Here is a 20,005-nt window from a genome sequence, read left to right as displayed (position 1 = left end):
ATCTGTATCATCTGTATCATCTGTATCATCTGTATCTGTGTATCTGTATATCTGTATCCGTATCCATATCCATAGATGTATATGTATATGAGTAAATGTGTTTTTACTTGGGTAGTTCTTAAAGTCATGGGAATAAGTATGGTCTCTTATAGGAGGATTGTATAAACTCTTAGAGGTCATGCCACTGATCAAGGGGCAAATGAAAGTTAAGAGAACAAGAGAGAGTGGTCTCAGAGACACCTAGGATGAAGCTGAATGTAAAAAGTGGGTGACAAAAGGTGTCACACGAACCAGAAATGACAGTGTAATAAGAATGGAAACAGAATCACTGCTCACTGTGGGTAGTTGATGGAAGACTCTAGATCACATCAGGATAGAAAGTGCCGAACTTCTTGAGTGTTCCATAGAATTATAGACATAAATGGTGTGGATAGATAAAAAGGCAATAACCTGTGGATAAAAGAAATCAATGGAAAATTATACTTTAAAAGTCACAGGAAAACAATATATATGTGTGTATATTATATATAAGTCATAGGAAAACTATATATTCATATATATATGTATATATATATCATAAGGGTGAGGTGCTTATGGTAAAAGAACAGACAAATGTAAGAGGCAAGAGTAATGGTTGCAGTCATGTTACCAGTGCACAGTGTTAGGGTTTGAATCTGAGGTATCTCTCAAAGGCTAATGATTTTAGCACTGGGTTTTTAGTTGTGGTGCTATTTGGAGGGCTGTGGCGCTTTGGGTGGTGGCGTAGGCCAGCACACTTCAGTAGGTCACTAAGAACATCCGTGCGACTGTTATACTCGTTCCACATTCTGAATTTGTTGTTTTCTGGTTTATGCTATATGAGTTATTCACCTCATGTGTTCATGACAACAGAGATGAAGCCTCTTCGCCACCATGCTTTTTCTGTCATGATGAACTGAAGTGGCCAGGAAACCATCAGCTGAGTCAAGACCCCCCCTCCCTTTAGTTGCCTCTGTCAGATGTTCTGTTGCTAACACAAAATTAAACAAGGCAGGAACCCAGATGGAACCTATAATTGTATGTCTTTAGAATGAGAAATTAGAATACATGTCCTAATATTTTTCTGATTTATACATTTATGTTGTGAATGGTATAAACTATATAAGCTAAGTCGTCTTATATAGTTTGGAAACTATCTTCACAACAACATCATTAAATATAAAAAAAATTATACAGGTACATTAGGATAGAGATCTGCTGTGCACAGTTGCCAAGTACACTCAGTTGTGGGAACAGGAGGTCTACAGAGGTTTGAAGCTGGTCTGGGCAATTCTCCGGTGATGTTGGAGCCTGGCTCCAAGATGTAGTTAGTTATCCAGAGATTCATGAAGGCCCACATTGAAACCCCAGCCATTTATCTTTATGACCAGATGGACACTGGATGTGAAATGTACCCCAGTGTCCAAAACCTTACATAATAATCTCTGTAGCTTAAGCTCATACAAAGCTAATCATTCATTTTAGAGACACCTAAGTTAATTCCTTGGTCCTGGAGCTTAGACAGAGCCATTAGCAAGGGGAAAAAAAAAATAACAGCAGCCAATAATGCTTTCAATAATGATTGTATTCAGGGCATTTTTAGCAAAGCTAAAGTGTACCATTAATACCACAGTAAACTGTGCTTAAAAACAGGGACAAGTCATCCTGTTTATATGAAAATGTAGTAATTAGTTGATTATAGCAAAAATAAGAACAGTCATCGGGTCATAAAGACACAGAATGCTGAAGTCAGGACACATTACAAATCATTTAATATCAACTCCATAAAAATCTCCTTTAAAAAGAGGGTGATTAATAGGGCCTATGTCAAGGTCCAGCACACATTAATAGCTGGCCCAGTACTCAGAGGTAATCCTTATCATACATACTCCCTAAGGCAAGAATAAGTATTTTGATAAAATATAAAAATTGTCTTCTATTTCTGGTGAACCTAGACTTGAATTATCACTGAAAGAAAACATTTAAACATGAAGTGGAAAATGTTCTTGTTTAGAAGTTGGGAGGTCTACATTCCATGGACTAGCTGCCTCATTCATTCACTTGTTCATTCATTCATTCGTTAGTTCATTCAGTGTAGGTATTGATTATGAGCAGTCACCACAAGGCCCTTGGTATTGAGTGTGACATATCCCTCACCCCCTCTTACCCTTGATCTAAGGATATCTTAGTTTGCTACAGGCTCTGAGAACCTGGGACATTCAAGAAGAACGTCTACTTTGAGCCCGTGCTTGTGAGAAGGAAGAGGGAAAGGGGGGGTGACAAAGCCTGCTCAGTCAGTCAACAGGTTCTCCATCGAGGGAGTGAGGATTAAAAAGATAAAGGACAGTTAGACAACATTATAGCGTGACCCCAGTCAATTCTGAAACTGAAGGCAAATTTTTATTTTCCAACCCACTTTTTATACCATTTTAATTACATTCAAGTATTTTGTACGAGCAGTACAACAAGGAACTAACAAAGCAGCAAGCGAAGTCCCGAGATTACTCCCATGACAGTTGTTTAAAAGGGCTTGTCATAATGACCAAAATACCTGAGCCCACTTCCTTGTCCAAGCCCAAAATCTTGCCTGAAGCCTAGTTCTTCTGTTTTACCCGAAAGACTAAAATTCCTGCCTTACCCTACTTCTCTATTACAGCCTGAAGTTAGATTCTTGCCAAACTTACTTCCTTATTATGCCCTAATGTCAGATTCCTGCCTGAGCTTACTTCCTTGTCATGGCCAATGACAGATTCCTGTCTAAAGCCCATTTCCTTGTCTTTGGCCAATGTCAGACTCCTGCCAAGTGGTACCCCAGAAGGCTTTCCACAGGGGGTTACAGTGGATGGTAAGGGCAATATTCTCTCAAAGTCTGACTCTCAGGACCTCTCACATTCAGTCTCTGGAATGCAAGCACAGTGGGGTTTGAGTGACAGTCTCATCTTTTTCTCTGTGTGTTCAGATCACAGCTCATCTAGAAGGGAGGACAAGCCCACAGATAGCCCCAAGCTGGAACATCAGGACTGAAAGGCAAACTTCAGCATTCAGAGGAAGCAAATTAAAAATTAAAAATAGAGCCATCAGCCAAATACAGCCTCCCTTCCCCCTTTGGTTGTTCCTATCAGGTGTTCTATCACTGTGATGAACAATTAACTAAGGCAATAAGGTAATAAATACCATCCATCTTCTTTCATATAACCCACAGCAGTCTGTACCCATAGGCAGAAATCTGATGCATGGATTCTTCCTAATAGACACACCGTAAATATATGAGTGAATGAGTCCTTGCCATCTGTACTCCTGCTGGGATCTGTGCATTTTAAGATTTGCAGAGGACACTCCTGACACTGTCATTGACATAGGACCTCATTATTTCGAGTTGCATGAGGACTTAGAAAACATGGTACAGATGTGTTGTCTAGAATTTCATTCTGCTATAATGAAAAGGGAGCGAAACTGATTTCTTTCAACACTTCTATTAAAATGTTGAGGCTCCCACACACAGCTGACTTGTACTGGGCTTTATATAATTTGGTAAAATGTCTGTGATTCCTGCTTGCCTGTTTTCCAGCCTGGTGTTAGCTCTCCTCTGACTTTGGGGAATGATAAGTCATGAGTGTTTAATGCTAGACAGTGAGCATTTGCTGGCTGGGGGTGGCTCTGTGTAGTCATCAGGGAAAAATGACTCCAATATGTTTTCTTTCCTGAAGGGTAAGTGTTAAAGTGACCTCCAACCGCCAGTTTAATTGCTTCATTAGAATTTCTCTTCTGAGCCTTAGGTACTATGGGTCTGTAAGTTCTTATTGATCTGGGAGAAAACAGGCTGCACTCTACTCTGTGTGAGAAGGGGGGTGGGGAGACAGACTGCGGTGGGGGAGGGGGGAGAGAAGGAAGGGCTCCTGAGAGGCTGACCTCTGTTTCCAGCAGCCTCTGTGCTCAGTGCAATGGAATGTCTGCCTTGTGTGAATCAGTGTAGATAAAAAAGCAAGCAGAGCACAGGCCATCCTGCCTATTATTTGCAAGGAGAAATACACTCAGGCAAACAGCTGGAGCAGGAGGAGGAGGAGGCAAGCAACCCCTAACTGGTTCGGTTTTGGTTGTTTGTTTTTCCTGAAGCTTTTGGTGCCTGTCTAAGGGAAAAGAAAGGAAGCCAAGTGTCTGATCTGAACTGAAACAATCCAGACCCCCAAGCCTCACTCCGAGGCACCAGAGCCTGTTCTCATATTTATCTGCCCACAACACCCAGAGCTCAACAGGACAGGCGCCTAAGGCAGGGTCCATAATTTGTCTTCCCCCCACCCCCACCCCACTTTTGATGCAGCCCATGATATGCTTGCATTTAAAACACAGTCACTTCCCAGAGGGGACTGAAGGGAGTCAGGAGTAACAGATAACTGGAGTTTCAGAGAGAGAAAGGGAAACAGCCTTCTTTAAATATTTACTGTTTTACAATGAATTCAGGACAGTCACCCTCCTTCCTTCTCCCCTCCTCTTTAGGCCCTCCCATTCTCCTTTGCTCTCCCTTCTCTCCTTCTTTCTTGATCCCCATCAGATGTTTTAGGTTGCTTGAGCAAGGGCTTTGAAATGTTTGTTTTGTGACTCACTTGTGATAATCTGCTTAGCCATTCCCATGCCCATGTCAATCGGTAGCTATGCCAAAGCAAAGCAAGGAGCTGAGCTGAAGCCACAGCTCATGGGCCAGGGTATTTATCACGTTGGATGTTCATGTTGGCTCCGTCTTCTTAAACATTTCCTTCTTGAGGGATCTCTACGGCCCTGCTCCTAGGCCTGGTTACATCTCCTAGTCTTCTGAAAAATGTGTGAAGGCCGAATGGCATAGTGTACAATAACAGCTTAAAAGTAGGAGTCCTGAACCGAGATGGAAGGTTGTCAATTTAACTTGGTTTTCCATTTCAGACCAGTGTACTGGGAAATATCACTAATGCGGAAGCCCAGCTTCCTTCCTCTCTCCCCTCAAAAAAAGCCATCGCAAGGAGTCAGGTTTCTGTATCCTTCCCTGATTACATCTATGACTCTAACAGCATGAACCATATCCTGAGAGCCTCCCTTCTTTGTCATTTAGTACTTCCTCTCTCTTGGGGCCAGATTTGAAGCTGGGAATTCCCTTAGCAGCTACGCTACCATATATAACATGGAGGTGGTTCATGAGTTCTCTGTTCTCAAGGTTGATTTTGTACCTTGATATTGTATAAATCAATGACATGACTGCTCCATGCTATGGAAAGATTCGATTGTGCATCAGAGAGAAAAAATATACAGTGGCACCTGGAAGAGCCTAGAGCAGGTAAAAAAAGAAGTAGACTGAACACAGCCAGAAGACTGGTCATGGCCAGTGCTATCTTCCAGAGAGGGGAAAGTAGCAGAGGAGAGAGAATAGAGAGATCTAGTGAGGCTAGATCTAGGTTATAAGAAGTGGGAGTGGCGGGTAGGGTGGGCGGAGACCAGCGGGTGAGCATTGAAATGTATAACAAATACTTGTGAATGGGGACTGAGGGAGCTTGGGGCCAGCATGGACATTGATATACTGAGAGGTGACAGAGGTGTATGTTAGTTGGAGAACTTTTTGTCTTGCTGGAGGTAAGGGAAAAGACTCCTTTGGTAGACTGAAACTGACTTCACAAGTTTCTGAGGAATGCTGGGTTTTATCTAACGTCCAGAAACCCACCTTTAATCCAGGTTGGGCCCATTTCTGATATTTTGAGTACCTTTTGGAGTTTGGGGGGTTAGAGTTTCCTTTGGACCTGACAGATATGAATGGTTCCTTTACTCCCATAGATATTGCCCTTCCCATGTTTCTTTTACTGTGCTAAGATTTAATTCACTTAAGCAGAGACATGAATTGCCAGATGGAGTTCAAATCTAGTAAAGATCAGGATGGAAGTGAGGAGCTGTGCTGTGCCAGAGATCTGCAGGTAGGCCCAGGAAAGGCAGCATGCAGACACTAGTATACCCGGGTCCAAGAGCGCAAGTGCATTTAGCAGTCAGGAATGTAAGTTTTAGGTTTATTAGTTAGCCTTCACTCTGGGCTGTTTGTTAGACACCTTGATGAATTAGCCATGCTGGTAATGCTGTGGCTGTTCAGTGGAATGCATGACAGATGTCAAACACTCTGAAATCCACAGGAGCCCAACACAAGGCTTTCTAAAATGTCCCTGTATTAGTCAGGGTTCTCTAAAGGAAAAGGCTAGGTGAACTTGCCAGTTAGAATGAGGGCAAGCAGGCAAAAAGGCAAAAGCTTCCTTCTTCCTTCTGCTCTTATGTGAGCTTCTACCAGAAGGGAGGTGTGGCATAGAGTTTGAGTGAGCTTTATGACTTCAAATGATCCAACCAAGAAATCCCCCTCACAGGTGTGCCCAGTTGCTGGGGTCCTCATTAATTCTAGATGAAGTCAAGTTGACAATCGAGATTAGCCATCACAACCTCCAAGGATGCTCTATTGCAGTCTTCAAAACGCAGGAAGCTCCAATGATTATCTTTCTAAAAGGTCATGGGGAACTCATGTCACTTCACAGAATTCTGGTCTCTTAATATTGAGTTAAATGAATGCAATTTGTTTACCTTTCCCCTCCGTTTAATGATAATCAATATCAAGTCAGGAAGACATGACTTGTGCTGTTCTGAGCTACTATTAAGTATTTGATTCCAAGTCACTTACATTTTCTAAGTCTTTTAAATTTCCAAGCTGCAAAATGGGGCCATAAGAACTAACTCACAAACTGTATTCGTGAGCACTTATAGGTGCCTCATACTATGGTTTGTCTGTTCCTGCCAAAGTTCCCATTACTCCTTCTTCTAGCATGGTTAGTCATACTATGTTAAAAGTCTTATTTATCATTTTACATTGTGGACCTTAGGAACGCAGAACTGACCCAGCATCCTCAGCTCTTTGCCCACAAACATCATTAAATCATAAACAGTCCCCACTTAAAAATGTTGGTGTTTTTTAGTCTTCAATGTATCATCCTAATGAAATTAACATGTAAGTACACTTTTATGTACTAATTTTGTATTCATGTGGGTATGCATGTGGAGGGCAGAAGACAACTCACGAGAACCACTTCTCCCCTTCTGTCATGTGAGTGGATCCCAAGGCTCGACTCAGGTCATCGGGCTTGTCTGCAGGTGTCCTTACCTACTGAGCCATTTCACCAGCCCCCGCCTAACACATTTGACCATGCTACAGTTGCATTGTTTTGCTATTTCCCAGAAGACTTGCAAATGAGGGAACAAAAAGTATAGTGCCCCAAATGGAAATAAAAGCATACACTGTACACTCCCAGTTTCTCCTCCCGCAAAGCTCAACTTGGTGCAATTCATTTTGGCCCTGCAATCAGGGTGAGCTTTAGGTAGTAAGTGGTGACTGATCGTTCCATCGGGTGAACATGAGCCATTTAATCTCTTCAGGGTCACGAACAGAGCAGAGCAGGTACTCCAGGCTGCAATGGTTACTAGCAGCCACACTAGTCACATGCTCTTCCATTCTTAAAGGTAGCCACTAGTGGCTGCTTATCTCTGATGCAATCTGCATACCTGAAGGGTTCTTCAGTTTTCCCTTGCATTGGACTTCAGAGACAGCACGTGGCACAGAGGCAGTTGCCTGGATACTGAACTGAAAGATGACACAAAGCCAAGGCAGAAAACAACTGATCAAGGCATGAGCCCAGAAGAGGCTCCAGGCATGAGGAGAAGAGATGGAAACAAAGTTGTGGCAGAGCATATGGACAGCATGCTGACCCACTGGGTTGGGAACTAGAGGAGAGATGTAAAAAGTTTTGTCATAAGGATGCATGCTATTTAATAGCTATCTGTTACACACCAACACTATACCATTAACACTTTTAATTCTATTTACTTATTTAGTTCCCCAAAATAGTATGTGATAAAGACTAATAGTAGTGCCATTTCATAGAGTAGGTGACTGAGTAATGATTAGAAAGTACAAGATAGGGAGGGACTTGTCCCCCAAAGATGAAACATTACCTCAATTATTCTGGTCCCACATAGAAGCTTATAAAGATGTTTTGCTAAATAAGATTATTTTTTCCAACTAAAAGAAATCTGCCATCAATATTTCAATGGCACATATAGTTGATTAGTAATGAATATTTATATCAACATATCATGTACAGCAAAGTAAAAGATTCTTTCTGCATTTTTTTCAAATAGCCATTCTGTAAGACTCTGAATGTAGAGCCTTTCCTCCCAGAACTGTAAATGTCACCCAGAAGAGATGTCAGTCTCTCACTGGAATGATTTTCTTCCTAATGCCACTTGATGTATGACGAGGGGAGGCATGTATTAACCTGGCGATGGTTGACATTTAGTCAAATTCATGATATATGATATTGAAATGTCAAACACGAAAACTCCTAATCCATTAGCTCAGTTCCTGCTTCTGGCTAGGGCTCAGGCTATGGAAAGAGCTGACACATTGCATGATGTATCCAGTATCCAACATACTCTGGGCTGTGGGATAAGTTCAAAGTCTTGGACCACCTCATCCTTCCCCCTTCTTTCACACTGCCAGAGAAAGGCACCTGGGAGCTGAGTGTGTAGAGTTGGCTATGTCCTGTGACTGCACCCCTGCCATTTACTCCCTGGGCCTAGAATATAGAAAACCTTGCATGACAGCAGCCACAGGGGACCTGGCAGCAGCCACATTTGACTTCACCTCCTCTAAAGAGCTTCTTACTATTGAGCCTACTTTGGTTTTTATAATCTACCTCATGTGAGAGTGGGCAGCTTCTTCTTAGGGCTTTTTCTCAGCCTAGCCCTCTATTCTCAGAAACTATAAACTGACACATTTATACATTTGGCCTTTCCTGGCTATTATGTGTAAGGTTCTGGACTTTTTCTTTCTTTTTATTCACAAAGTTACATTTTTGGCTTGTTAAATATGTGAACTAGAATCTTGTGATTTTGTGCCATTCCTACTCCTTTCCTGTGGAAATGTTTAGCCAGATCTTCTGCAACTTCTTGAGAACTCTGTTAGTTGGAACTCATGAACATGGTTGCTATTTTTAATTTTGTGGATTCATCATCAAAAATCTCATTTCACTAGTGTCACCTAGAGGAAAAGAGTAAGTTGAGAGTTTTGTCTTGTGTGTATACTGCTCTGGCACTTCCTATTTAAGTAGCAGGTTGGAAAGCCTAGTCCTTCTTGGCAGCAGGCGTAAGAATTACTTATGCTATATGAATATATTAAACACATATCCAATGGTGATACAATTACTAGCTCTGCTTTGGGAGCCAAAGTAGAAATAAAGGGCCATACATGTTGATAGTTTTATGGCAGTACAGCTTTAAATAAGCATGAATAGAGTCTCTCATATTTTCTTTCTTGAAGTGTTTCCTTATAACTTTGCAAATTAAAAATCAAAATGCAACACCATTGTCTTAATATTGCAAATGCTGAAAGCACTCTCAAGTAGAATTGATATTTCAAATGAAATTTAAATACTGTCTCATTGGTAGTGTGAGGCTTTGGAATTTTACCAAATGATGATTAATATGCATAAAATATTTATTTATATAGCCAGTATCTTATTATAGTCTACTGTGGGCATGAATTTATGATAACCTACCGCAGTCTTCCAAATTCTGGGGTTACAAGCACATGACAATAAACCAGCTATCAGCAGTGCTTTAAAAGAAGTATTGTTATACAGAATTTGACGAGTGAAGATTCATGCTCACTAGCTGTGTTACTTAGATGAGTTACTAGCGTATCTTGGATAGGGCATGATTTTATAACAAGCACATTAGTCTCACTTTATTTAAAAACAATCACATGTTAGTGCAGACTAATGAGATTTGCAGTGATGCTAATAAAAAGCACACACACACACACACACACACACCACATTTAGTATGCTATTGGTACATAACTTCAATTCAACTACAAGAATTGCCTGGGAAGATGGGAAGAGCATCTCAAGGAAGCATTATCTATATTAGGTTGGCCTATGGACATTGTTTATGGGGGATTTGTTTTAATTCATTGACATTAGCACTTTGGGTGCCACCATTCCTTAGGTAAAATGTTCTGAACTATATAAGAGTAATCAAACTGAGCACAAGCAAGGAAGGGGCTTTGCATGCATTCATTTCTCTTTATTCTTTTCTTGAATGTGCTGCGATTGAATGTGTAGTTGAGGTTCTTGCCATGACTTTTCCACAATGAAATACTGTAAAATAGAATTATAAACTGAAAGAAGCCCCTTTCTTCCCTAAATTACTTGTCAGGGTGTTTTATCACAGCAGCAGAAATTAAATTAGAACATTTTTTTTTAAAGTGTGGATTTGGAGAAGTTCAAATTTCTATTATTTGGGAAGTTAGAATATACTTATTAGAGTCTAGTATTTTACCAGAGTTTAAGAATTAAACCAATTAAGAGAAATGTTTGTGATAGTTTATATGGTGTTTTGGCTATTATTTGTCTAAAAGAATCAACCATACTGGACTGGAGACCATGTTTATTTATTTTGAAATTCTCATTACATATCCACAATTTATTTTGATCATAATCAGTCCTCAGAACCACTTCCACTCATCCTGAATTCCTCTTTACACTTCCGTGCCCTTTGTTTGCTTCCTTGCTTAATAAATGTATAAACTGACAAGATGTCTATTCCATGGTATGATGAAGCAGGGAAGGTTTTTATTGTGTATATATAAGAGAGTGAACAGCTAGAGGCAGCGGGAAGAGTCCAGAGCAAAGAGAGAAAGCAGCAGACTGAGCATAGCAGACTGACCAGACCTGGCCAGGGCTATTTGTAAAAGAGGCATGAGAAGCCTGGGTAGAGAATAGAGAAAACAGAGTGAGAAAAGCAAGAGTAGACCATAGAAAACACATGGAGGGTAGCAGAGCTATAAAGATAATGGGTAGCTGAAGGATAGGGATGTGAAGAGAAACCCAAGGGCCGGAAGGAGTTTAGAAGGAGGGGAAAGGGAGGAAGACTTGTCCACTAGGATGGACTTTGAAATGTGCAACAAGTACTTGTGATACTGAAGGACTTTGGAAGCCAACAGCTTTGATATGCTGATAGGCACCGCAGGTAGTCATACATCTCTTTGGCCAGAGGTAAGGGAAGTGACTAGTTTTGGTGGACAGAAATTCACTTCACAAGTTCCTGAAGAATCCTGGTTTTAACTAACCATCAGAAATCCTCCTATAGTTCAGGTTGAGCCCATTTTTGGATATTTGGAGTGCCGATGGAGTTTGGGGTATTGGCGGTTATTTTGAACCTGAGAATGACTGTACTGCCCATACATTGGAGAGCTGTAAACTGGAGCATGAACAAGGCCAATAGAAATAAAGAAAACTGCCTTACCCTTTTCTGTCATTCATAGGCTACCAGTAACTGCTAACCTAGGGGGTAGAGCCTCTTGAGTCCCTCCCTTATCCATGTTGTGATATTGACCAGCTTGATCTTATGCAGGCAACCACAGCTGTGTGGGTTTATGGATGCAAAGACCCAATCATGTCCAGAAGATACTGTTTTACAGCACTCCTCCCTATTTGCTGATTCTACAGTCATATCTGCCCCCTTCTTCCTGGATATTCTCTAAGCTTGTAGGGAAAGGTGTGAGCCAGATGTCCTGTTTATGGCTGAATACTCTCTGCAGAGAATAAGTGACTGGTCAAAGTGATCAGTACTGGAAATTACATTTTAAATTGGCTAGAAGAATATAATTCAATTTTCAGTCAATGTTGGTTGAATAAAAATCATTTTTAAAGCTTCACTTACTGAATGTTTGGAATATTTAAAATATGAACATTATATGATAAAAGGGGAAGGGAGAAAGAAGCACTCTTCTAGAACCACATTGACTTTGTATTTGTTACTCTAAAAGCCTGGTCCCTTTTTCTGAGAATTTAAATCCTATTGCTATCTTATTCACATGCTTGCACAAATCAACACAGAATGCCCTCCCAACCCTGCGTATGTGAAAGCATTCTGATTATATATATCACTAGATATTCCAGGTTACTTGTGAATACCGTCCTTTAGATTTTTGAATAGTCTGTTATCTCCCCTACATTTTTAACAAAGTATAGATAGCAATTGGTTTTTAAGGAGACAGTCATTATTAATTTAATTTAACTTATTTCAGATACTTACTATATTAATATATCTACCCTGCTCAACTGATATCTTATATTGGATAAAATAAGAGTTTCAAGTTTAGTTTCGTAACTTATATATGACTTAGATTGCTTATGAGTTTGTTGAGAGAGATATAGGTAGAGAAACTGCTCGGAAGAGTCAATGAGAAAGGCTGAATCCATTTTCTGTCAGAGTACGTACTTAACAAGTGGCAGCAAGTCTTGCCATACAAATTCAAGGGACTCATTTATCACTGGCTCACACATAAGTGTTCAGAAACTCATGTTAGCTCAGAGTACCCGACTGACGACGACGTTTGAGTTTCATAGAGTGATGTGGGGATTTGGGCATACAGGATATAAACTTCACTCCACTGGCCCAGAATGCAGGGTTGGAGCAGTTCCAGCATAATCCTGGACAGGGATGGAATTTAATAGATGTCTTTGAATGAGGTATTTTTTTTTCCTAAACCAAACTCATCTCATTCACATTATTAGAAGTATTCTGTCATTTCTTTTGCTCACTATCTATGATCCTCCGAGGAGCAAAGAGTTCCAAGAATGTTCTGTTTCTAACAATGAATGGTTGCTCATTATAGTCTCTAGACACTATAATGACCAAATACTAAGACATGTTCCTGGATAGCAAGATAATGAAATAAAGCATTTTTTTTCTAGATCCAGTCAATGTGATATTTTACTAGTTCATTGATATGCAGATAGCCCACAGAATATGAGTCTTATACATGTAAACTTGCAGTATTAAGACAGTTTTCTGTCTTCCATATTTGTAGGCATATGATGGCTCAAGTTCTGCAAACACCCGTGTCGCCAGTGTGTGTGGAAGACAGCAGCCACCTAATTCCATCACCTCTTCAGGAAACAGCCTCTTTGTGAGATTCCAGTCTGGATCTTCCAGCCAGAGCAGGGGCTTCCGAGCTCAATTCAGGCAAGGCAAGTATCCTATGGGTCACCTGAGCCCTCCTTAGTGGTATAATGGCACCAGACTTCAGAAACTGATCACAGCTTCCAAGTTAACATGAAAATATCCAGAAAGGGAGACTTGTAAGTATTTCTAACTGTTCTACATTTTATTTATCTTCATCTACCTTAAATGATAATGATGTCTTAGGTTATGCATATCTCTTAAGTGCTGTGTTTTTAGAGTAATGTTTAATGGTATAGTATCAGTGATATATAAGACAGAATTAGCCAAGTTAATTTCCCTAGCACTTATCCAAGGAAACACAACTGTGAAAGAGTCAGGTTCAACTTGCACAGAGTGGTTTTCCTTGTTGCTGAATCCCATAGTTTTCTATTGTTTTTGTCCTTAAGTTACTGCCATTTCTCAATTTCCTCTCCCAAGCATTTTCACCCATTGCCATTCACCAGAATTTTCTCAGAGATTAATCTTTATCAAACCATTAGACAGTGAAGGAACACAGAAATTAGAGGGATTGTTAACTGGTTTGAATTGGGGCCATGATTTTTATCGGGATGACTCAGATAATCTACTTCAAATAATTTTTAATTAAATGAATTGTACATATATTTACTTGTGTGTGTGTGTGTGTGTTGGTGCACATGTAGAGGTCAGAGGACAACTTATGGGACTCAGAACTAGACTCAGTTCTCTCACTGTCTGGATCTCAGGGATTGAACTCATTCGGCAGGCTTGGTGGCAACTGCCTTTACCTACTGAGCTATCTCATTGGCCTTGCCTCCAATAATGTTTGCCTGCTTAATAATCATATCCCTGTCTACATCCATATTAGGAGACTTATAGGTATCACATTAGTGAACGATCCTGGTTGGACACAATTTCTGAGTCAGTTCTCCCAAAGGTACACTGGAGCAAGACACTAGGTGGGCTCTATCACTCTCGGTGATTTCAAATACAAAGCAGTACTTAACAGTCATATATATATATATATATATATATATATATATATATATATATACACACACACACACACATATTGAATATTTCCTTAAGTGCAGCTTCAGAATATAACTTCCCTATTGGCCTGTCTGGTCTTCAGTATCAGCCTCCTCAAACTCACCCACCCTTGCTCCATCTTTTTACCAAGTAACTTGTAAGAGATGCACTCTGATCAGATTGAGGGTCCTCATGGCTGTCCTTACTCTGTGTGGCTTAGATGAAAGGCAAGTCCCTACAACTGTTCACTACAGTCTCCAAGCCAGTCCTGACCCTTTCACAATGCTGCTTCTAGTTCTACCTAAGCTTCATAAGCTTCAGTCCAGACTGTATAACCATGGCCCTCCTCCTCACCCATGTCTCTGCTCAGGCTATGCATTCCCTCCACCATTCTTCTTACTCTCCACGCCTGCCTCCTCCGGAGACCAGAACCCAACCATGCAACACATCCTCCTCTCCTCCGTTCCCACAGAGCATTGAGCTTCTCTGTTTAACTTGAAATCATCTTTATACATGGAGTGTTTCCTAGAGAGGAAAAACTCATCTATGAATACATTTTTCCCTCTTATAATTTATCAGCAAACAGAGTAAGTGAACCAAGAGTATTAGTCGAATGATTCAGATAATTCACAACTGTTTGTGTTGTTCTATGCTGTGTGTTCCCACTTCTTATAATTGAAAGACATTATAAATGTAAAGTATTTTCTCATTATCTGGTGGCTTACTTGCAGCTTCCTTGGCATGTGCTATGGAAATAAGAAGAATGTATTTGCATTTTCACACACCTAATGTCTTTATTTGGTATAGTTGGTAGGAACCAAAAGTATATGACATGTGTGTCTCTGCTTCCCAGAGTGTGGAGCCCACATCATTACTGACTCTTCAGATAGTATCTCCTCTCCACTGTACCCAGCCAACTATCCAAACAACCAGAACTGTACCTGGATAATTGAAGCTCAACCTCCATGTAAGTAACAAAAATCAAAAGGAGAGGAATCTGGGGAAAGTGGCTCTTTTGAGAGGTAAGGCTGTGAACTGCATTTAACCTCCTCAGTGGTAGCAATTGACAATTGGCTTCTTCCTGAGATGCATGGAAACAGACACTTTCTGGCCTAGTAAGAAAGCACTTTTAAACTGATTCGCATTAATTTAAAAGAATTTTTAAGTCTGGATGTGGTAATTCTAGCACCCTGCAGGCTAAGGCAGAAGGATTTTGAGTTGGAGACCAGCCTGGGCTCAACAGTAAATTCAAGGCTCGCCTGAGTAACATATGGAGATCTTGTCTCTGATGAACAAACAAACCAAGGACTGGGGAAAGCTCAGTGGACTGAGTACCTACCTATCACTATTGAGGCCCTGGGTTTCATCCCCAGAACTAAATGAATCAAAAGTGGTATCGCATGCTTGTCACTCCAACTTCTGGTAGGAGAACCAGAAGTTCAAGGTCATCATCCATTCATACGTAGTTGGAGGCTACTCTGGGATCAGTGAGATGCTTTGTGCAACAACAAACAAACAGACCAACAAAAAGACAAAGGACTGAGGATGCAGTTACTAGAACACTTACCTGCCTGAAATGCACAAATACATACAAATAAAGTGTACAAATACAAATAAAGTAGATGGTGAATGAATATGTGAATGATAAGGATAGAGACTAGAGAAAAACTTACTGTTGGAGGATACATGGTTGCAAGTTATTAATCACTAAAAGGGAAACTAATTGTAAAACCTGATCTCCTGCAATGGATATATTTATGAAATCAGTGCATGCCTAGAGGCCCTCAATAAATGCTTACTTTCTCTTCTTTTGGGGATCTTAGGATTCTACTATGTGACATGGTAATAGTCCCTCCACATTTTCCAGGCAGAGAAAATGAGATGGCCTTTACAGGCCTGGCAGAATGGCTCCAAGCAGACTATTCCAGGCCTCATTATGAGTCCTGTTTCATCTGAACCCTCCCCTCCTTTCAGGTCTCCAGGAAGAAGTTGTGATTTAAGACACAACGTGTGAAAGCCATTAAGTTCTCTTCTCTATTCTTTAATTAATGACTTTGTAAAAACAGGACAGTCACTTAGACTAATCTGGTCCCTGCACAAAGTAATTCTCAAAAAAGCTGGCCTTAAATATTATCCAACACTTTCACAAACTGATAGTATTTTATGGTCATTCATGGAATGTGGGAGCTGACAGATAATGTAATCCTTAGCCTTTGTACATGGAGAGGGTGGAGCCCCAACAAAGCCAAGATAAAGAAGCCCCCCTGCATTGAGCTCAGCAGTTTTGTGCCTCCTGATTATTTTCTAATGATCTGCAAAAACATCTAGATGAAAGATCTCACTGCTACAAGGACAGCAACAGGAAAAGATCCCTTTCTGAAGATTAGAAACGCTGTAAAGACAACAAAAGGAAAATGCAATCTGGGCACTGACTGTTCTTCGATGATTCAAAGCTTTATTGATGGATGATTCAGAAGCTCTAGGGCACTGCTTCTGACCCCTAAATAAACTTACGTGTGCTAGGAGCCATGTCCAGGGGGAAAAAACCTTAGTACAAGTACATGCAAGCACTCAGAACCTAAGAAAACTAATCTGTTTAGGAAAGTGCTTCTCAGAGGAACACAGCAATGGCTAACAAACAACACAAATAGAGCAAAACATAACAAAACAAAACAAAACAAAGCAAGCCGAAAATTATGTTTTCCAATAAGATGTCTCCAGAAGTCCCTGGGATGAACCTACTCAAGAGTCCTGATTTACCATGCCTGGCATTTTGGATTCTACAGGCATTTTTCAAAAGCATTGATTCTGTTACTCTTCAAAGGAAGCCCTTTATCGCGAAGCTGAGCCCTTAGCTCTGTTTACTCACCCCACCCCTGTGCAAAGCTGCCAGAAAGCAAGGGATTTGGCATCATCTCAGAGTACCAGGGGCAAAAATCTCTCTGTTCTGCTTGCCAGTGTTTTATTAAATAACCAACACTCTTCTCTCTCTCTCTTTTTTTTTCTACAGTCAATCATATTGCTCTCTCCTTTACTCACTTTCATCTGCAAAGCAGCACAGATTGCACATGGGACTTTGTAGAAATTTTGGATGGCAGAGACTCTGATGCACCTGTCCAAGGTACCGGAGATTTGGTCATTTCATCTGTAGTCTGTAGTGTGTGTGTGTGTGTGTGTGTGTGTGTGTGCGCGCGCATGCCCAAGTGTGCAGCCATGCACACAGGCACTCACAGTGTTGACATTCAAGGTTACAGTGTTTTCAATAAGCATGAAGAGCCTCAAGCCACATAAGAATAACCAGAGGGTTGGAAAGCAGGACAATGTGGGGCTCATGAAATTCAACTTACTTATGTTCTACATGTAGTTTGTGTATTTTAACTTGTTTCTAAAAGGCAAGTTGCAGATACTAAATGACAATCTGATGCAGGGGCAGGAGTGTGACAAAGACAAAATTCTTTCTGAAGCTTCTGGATAGTACTTTAAAATATTTCTTATATTCCACTGGACATGTTTCTTCTGTCCCCAGTGGGAGGAAAGCATTTGAAAATTAGTTAATTGACTTCATTAAAACTCCACCAGTTGGTGTGCTAGACATCATGATAAAGTGTGTGATAGAGCTCTTAAGATGGTTCAGACAAAATAACTTCACATGCTTTAAGCTTTCTCCATGAGACTTTACCATGGAAAAGTCTCCCTGGCAGAGGGCAAGCACCATCAGAGGAGGCTTCAATGCTATTCCTGTGCCGAGGATGGAGCCTGAGAGAATGGTGGACAAAGAACAAACCCCAGGCAAACCCCTCATTGTAATGTTTAAGATATTAATCCATTCACATTGGAACAGGCTGTGTTATATAATGCACACTCCTACCCAGTTACCTCCTGTGGAGTACTGTTCTAAGTGTTTTATAAGTGGTTAACTCAGTCTTTACATCCTTATGACATGGGTTTAATTATTTCTAATATGTCCTCCTCTTCACATGGGGCAACTAAGTCACAGAGCACCCAAATTACTTGTCTCAGGTTATGTTGCTAGTAAATGACAAGCAAGGCATTGAACCCATGTAACCTGGCCCATCATCTGGAGCCTGGTCACATCAACTTCCCTCTGTCCTCCTATTGTTTTCTGTTGGGTTTATGAATCATCCTGGCTATGCTTGTATTTGAGGTTTATCCTTAGTGGTCAGACATTGTCTCAAACACAATGCTAATGTAAGTGGTTCTGCTTGTGATTTCTTGGTTTTGTTTTGTTTTGTTTTGTTTTGTTTTTGTTTTTTGAGACAGGGTTTCTCTGTGTAGCTCTGGCTGTCCTGGAACTTATTTTTGTAGACCACGTTGGCCTCGAACTCAGAAATTAGACTGCCTCTGCCTCCCGAGTGCTGGGATTAAAGGCGTGCACCACCACACACACCCGGCTATGCTTATGATTTCTTGTATGTACCTGGAAAAACTGTGTGTCGTCCCTGCCATGCCGTCACTGACCTCCATGTGGTTCTCTTCACCCTTTAGGTCGTTACTGTGGTGCCTCTCTGCCCCATCCCATCATATCATTTGGCAATGCCCTGACAGTGAGGTTTGTCTCTGATTCTGTGTACGGTTTTGACGGTTTCCATGCCATCTACTCTGCATCAACATCAGGTGAGTGAGAGATATTAGCATTAACAGATGACCTCAGGGTTAGCAGACATGTGGTAGATGTCTTTGGCTTGTTATTTGGGGCTCTTTTCATTTAACGTTGGGAGCTAATTTTTGAAATTTCCCCTGTACCTTCTTTATAATTCAATGTCTACATTCTGACAACCATGAGGTGTAGAAGTGAGAAAAATCATCTGGAAATCTGGCCATCTCTTAGCTAAACCTTATTGTCTGGGAGACCTGTTCTCTACTGTCACAGCAATGTAAACATGAAGTGCTAAGGCACTCCATGACTGCCAGTTTGATAGAAGCTCTTATGGATGTACAGCCTCATGGTTGTTCTTCTGTCTTGAGAGCTTGATGGTGGGGTCAGGTAGGTCTAGCTGCACATGTCCACTGTGCAATGAGGCATCTAAGCAGGAAAGGAAAGGAATGCCATCCAGCCCTGTGGCTCTTGGCCAGGTGGGGCAATTACAGCCAATGTGTAGAAAGGTGAAGAACAGTGTGTTTCCCTACCCTCCCCAAAGGGAAAAGCTGTAGAGTTTCTTTTTACATGGCAACCAGGGAAAAATACCTTCTCTTCCAGGCCAGGGTTGAAGAGCATACTGGACAAGATTAAAAACAAGTCTTCCTAAAGTTCTAGTTCACATGGAGAAAGGCTTTTAGAAAGGGGTCCCCTCCAGCTCACCATACTGAGGAGTTCTTGGGTTTCTGTTTTCAGACTCCTCTCCCTCTGTTACTGTGTGTGACACAGTTGCTTCTTCATATGGAATGGACGTGCTTTGTCCTTCATTGTAGATACTGGCTCTAATGCTTGTGTCTTGTGGTGTCTTCCATTTTGTCTTTGCTTTGAAACCCCCTTTGTTTCTTTTGCCTTTCAGCTTGTGGTGGAACCTTCTACACGGCCGATGGCATCTTCAATAGCCCTGGCTACCCAGAAGACTACCATCCTAATGCAGAATGTGTCTGGAACATTACCAGTTCCCCTGGCAACCACCTGCAGCTGTCTTTTCTGTAAGTCCTTGTCAGGCATGTGCTGTCTCAGTGTGGGTAAATCTGCAGGGAGGAAGCACTGTTATTGACAGAATGGTTGACCAGCAGCCTGTGTTTGAGCCATCAGCAGAGAGAACTTGTGGGAGCCTTAGGAAGGCTTTCCTCAATTTCTTTGGTTCCATTTGTAGCTTCAGTTGTATAAAGCATTAAGAATCTTTCAACAGTATTCTTTCTTTCAACTGAGAGGAGAGAGAGAGAGAGAGAGAGAGAGAGAGAGAGAGAAGAAGAAGAAGGA

At 41.0% G+C, this 20,005-nt stretch overlaps 1 protein-coding gene across 1 annotated transcript in view; it reads left to right on the top strand.

Moving 5' to 3' along the window:
- Positions 1 to 20,005, top strand: part of Cubn (cubilin) — a 225,260-nt gene that overhangs the window by 115,396 nt on the left and 89,859 nt on the right. Inside the window, exons 32-36 of the mRNA XM_021155681.2 lie at positions 12,941 to 13,100; positions 14,939 to 15,052; positions 17,096 to 17,206; positions 18,592 to 18,720; positions 19,599 to 19,731. Of these exons, the coding sequence (XP_021011340.1) occupies positions 12,941 to 13,100; positions 14,939 to 15,052; positions 17,096 to 17,206; positions 18,592 to 18,720; positions 19,599 to 19,731 (647 nt within the window). The remainder of the gene's footprint in view (positions 1 to 12,940; positions 13,101 to 14,938; positions 15,053 to 17,095; positions 17,207 to 18,591; positions 18,721 to 19,598; positions 19,732 to 20,005) is intronic.

This window comes from Mus caroli, chromosome 2 (assembly GCF_900094665.2).
Source record: "Mus caroli chromosome 2, CAROLI_EIJ_v1.1, whole genome shotgun sequence".
Taxonomy (NCBI): Eukaryota; Metazoa; Chordata; class Mammalia; order Rodentia; family Muridae; genus Mus; species Mus caroli.
This window is presented reverse-complemented; position numbering and strand designations above follow the sequence as displayed.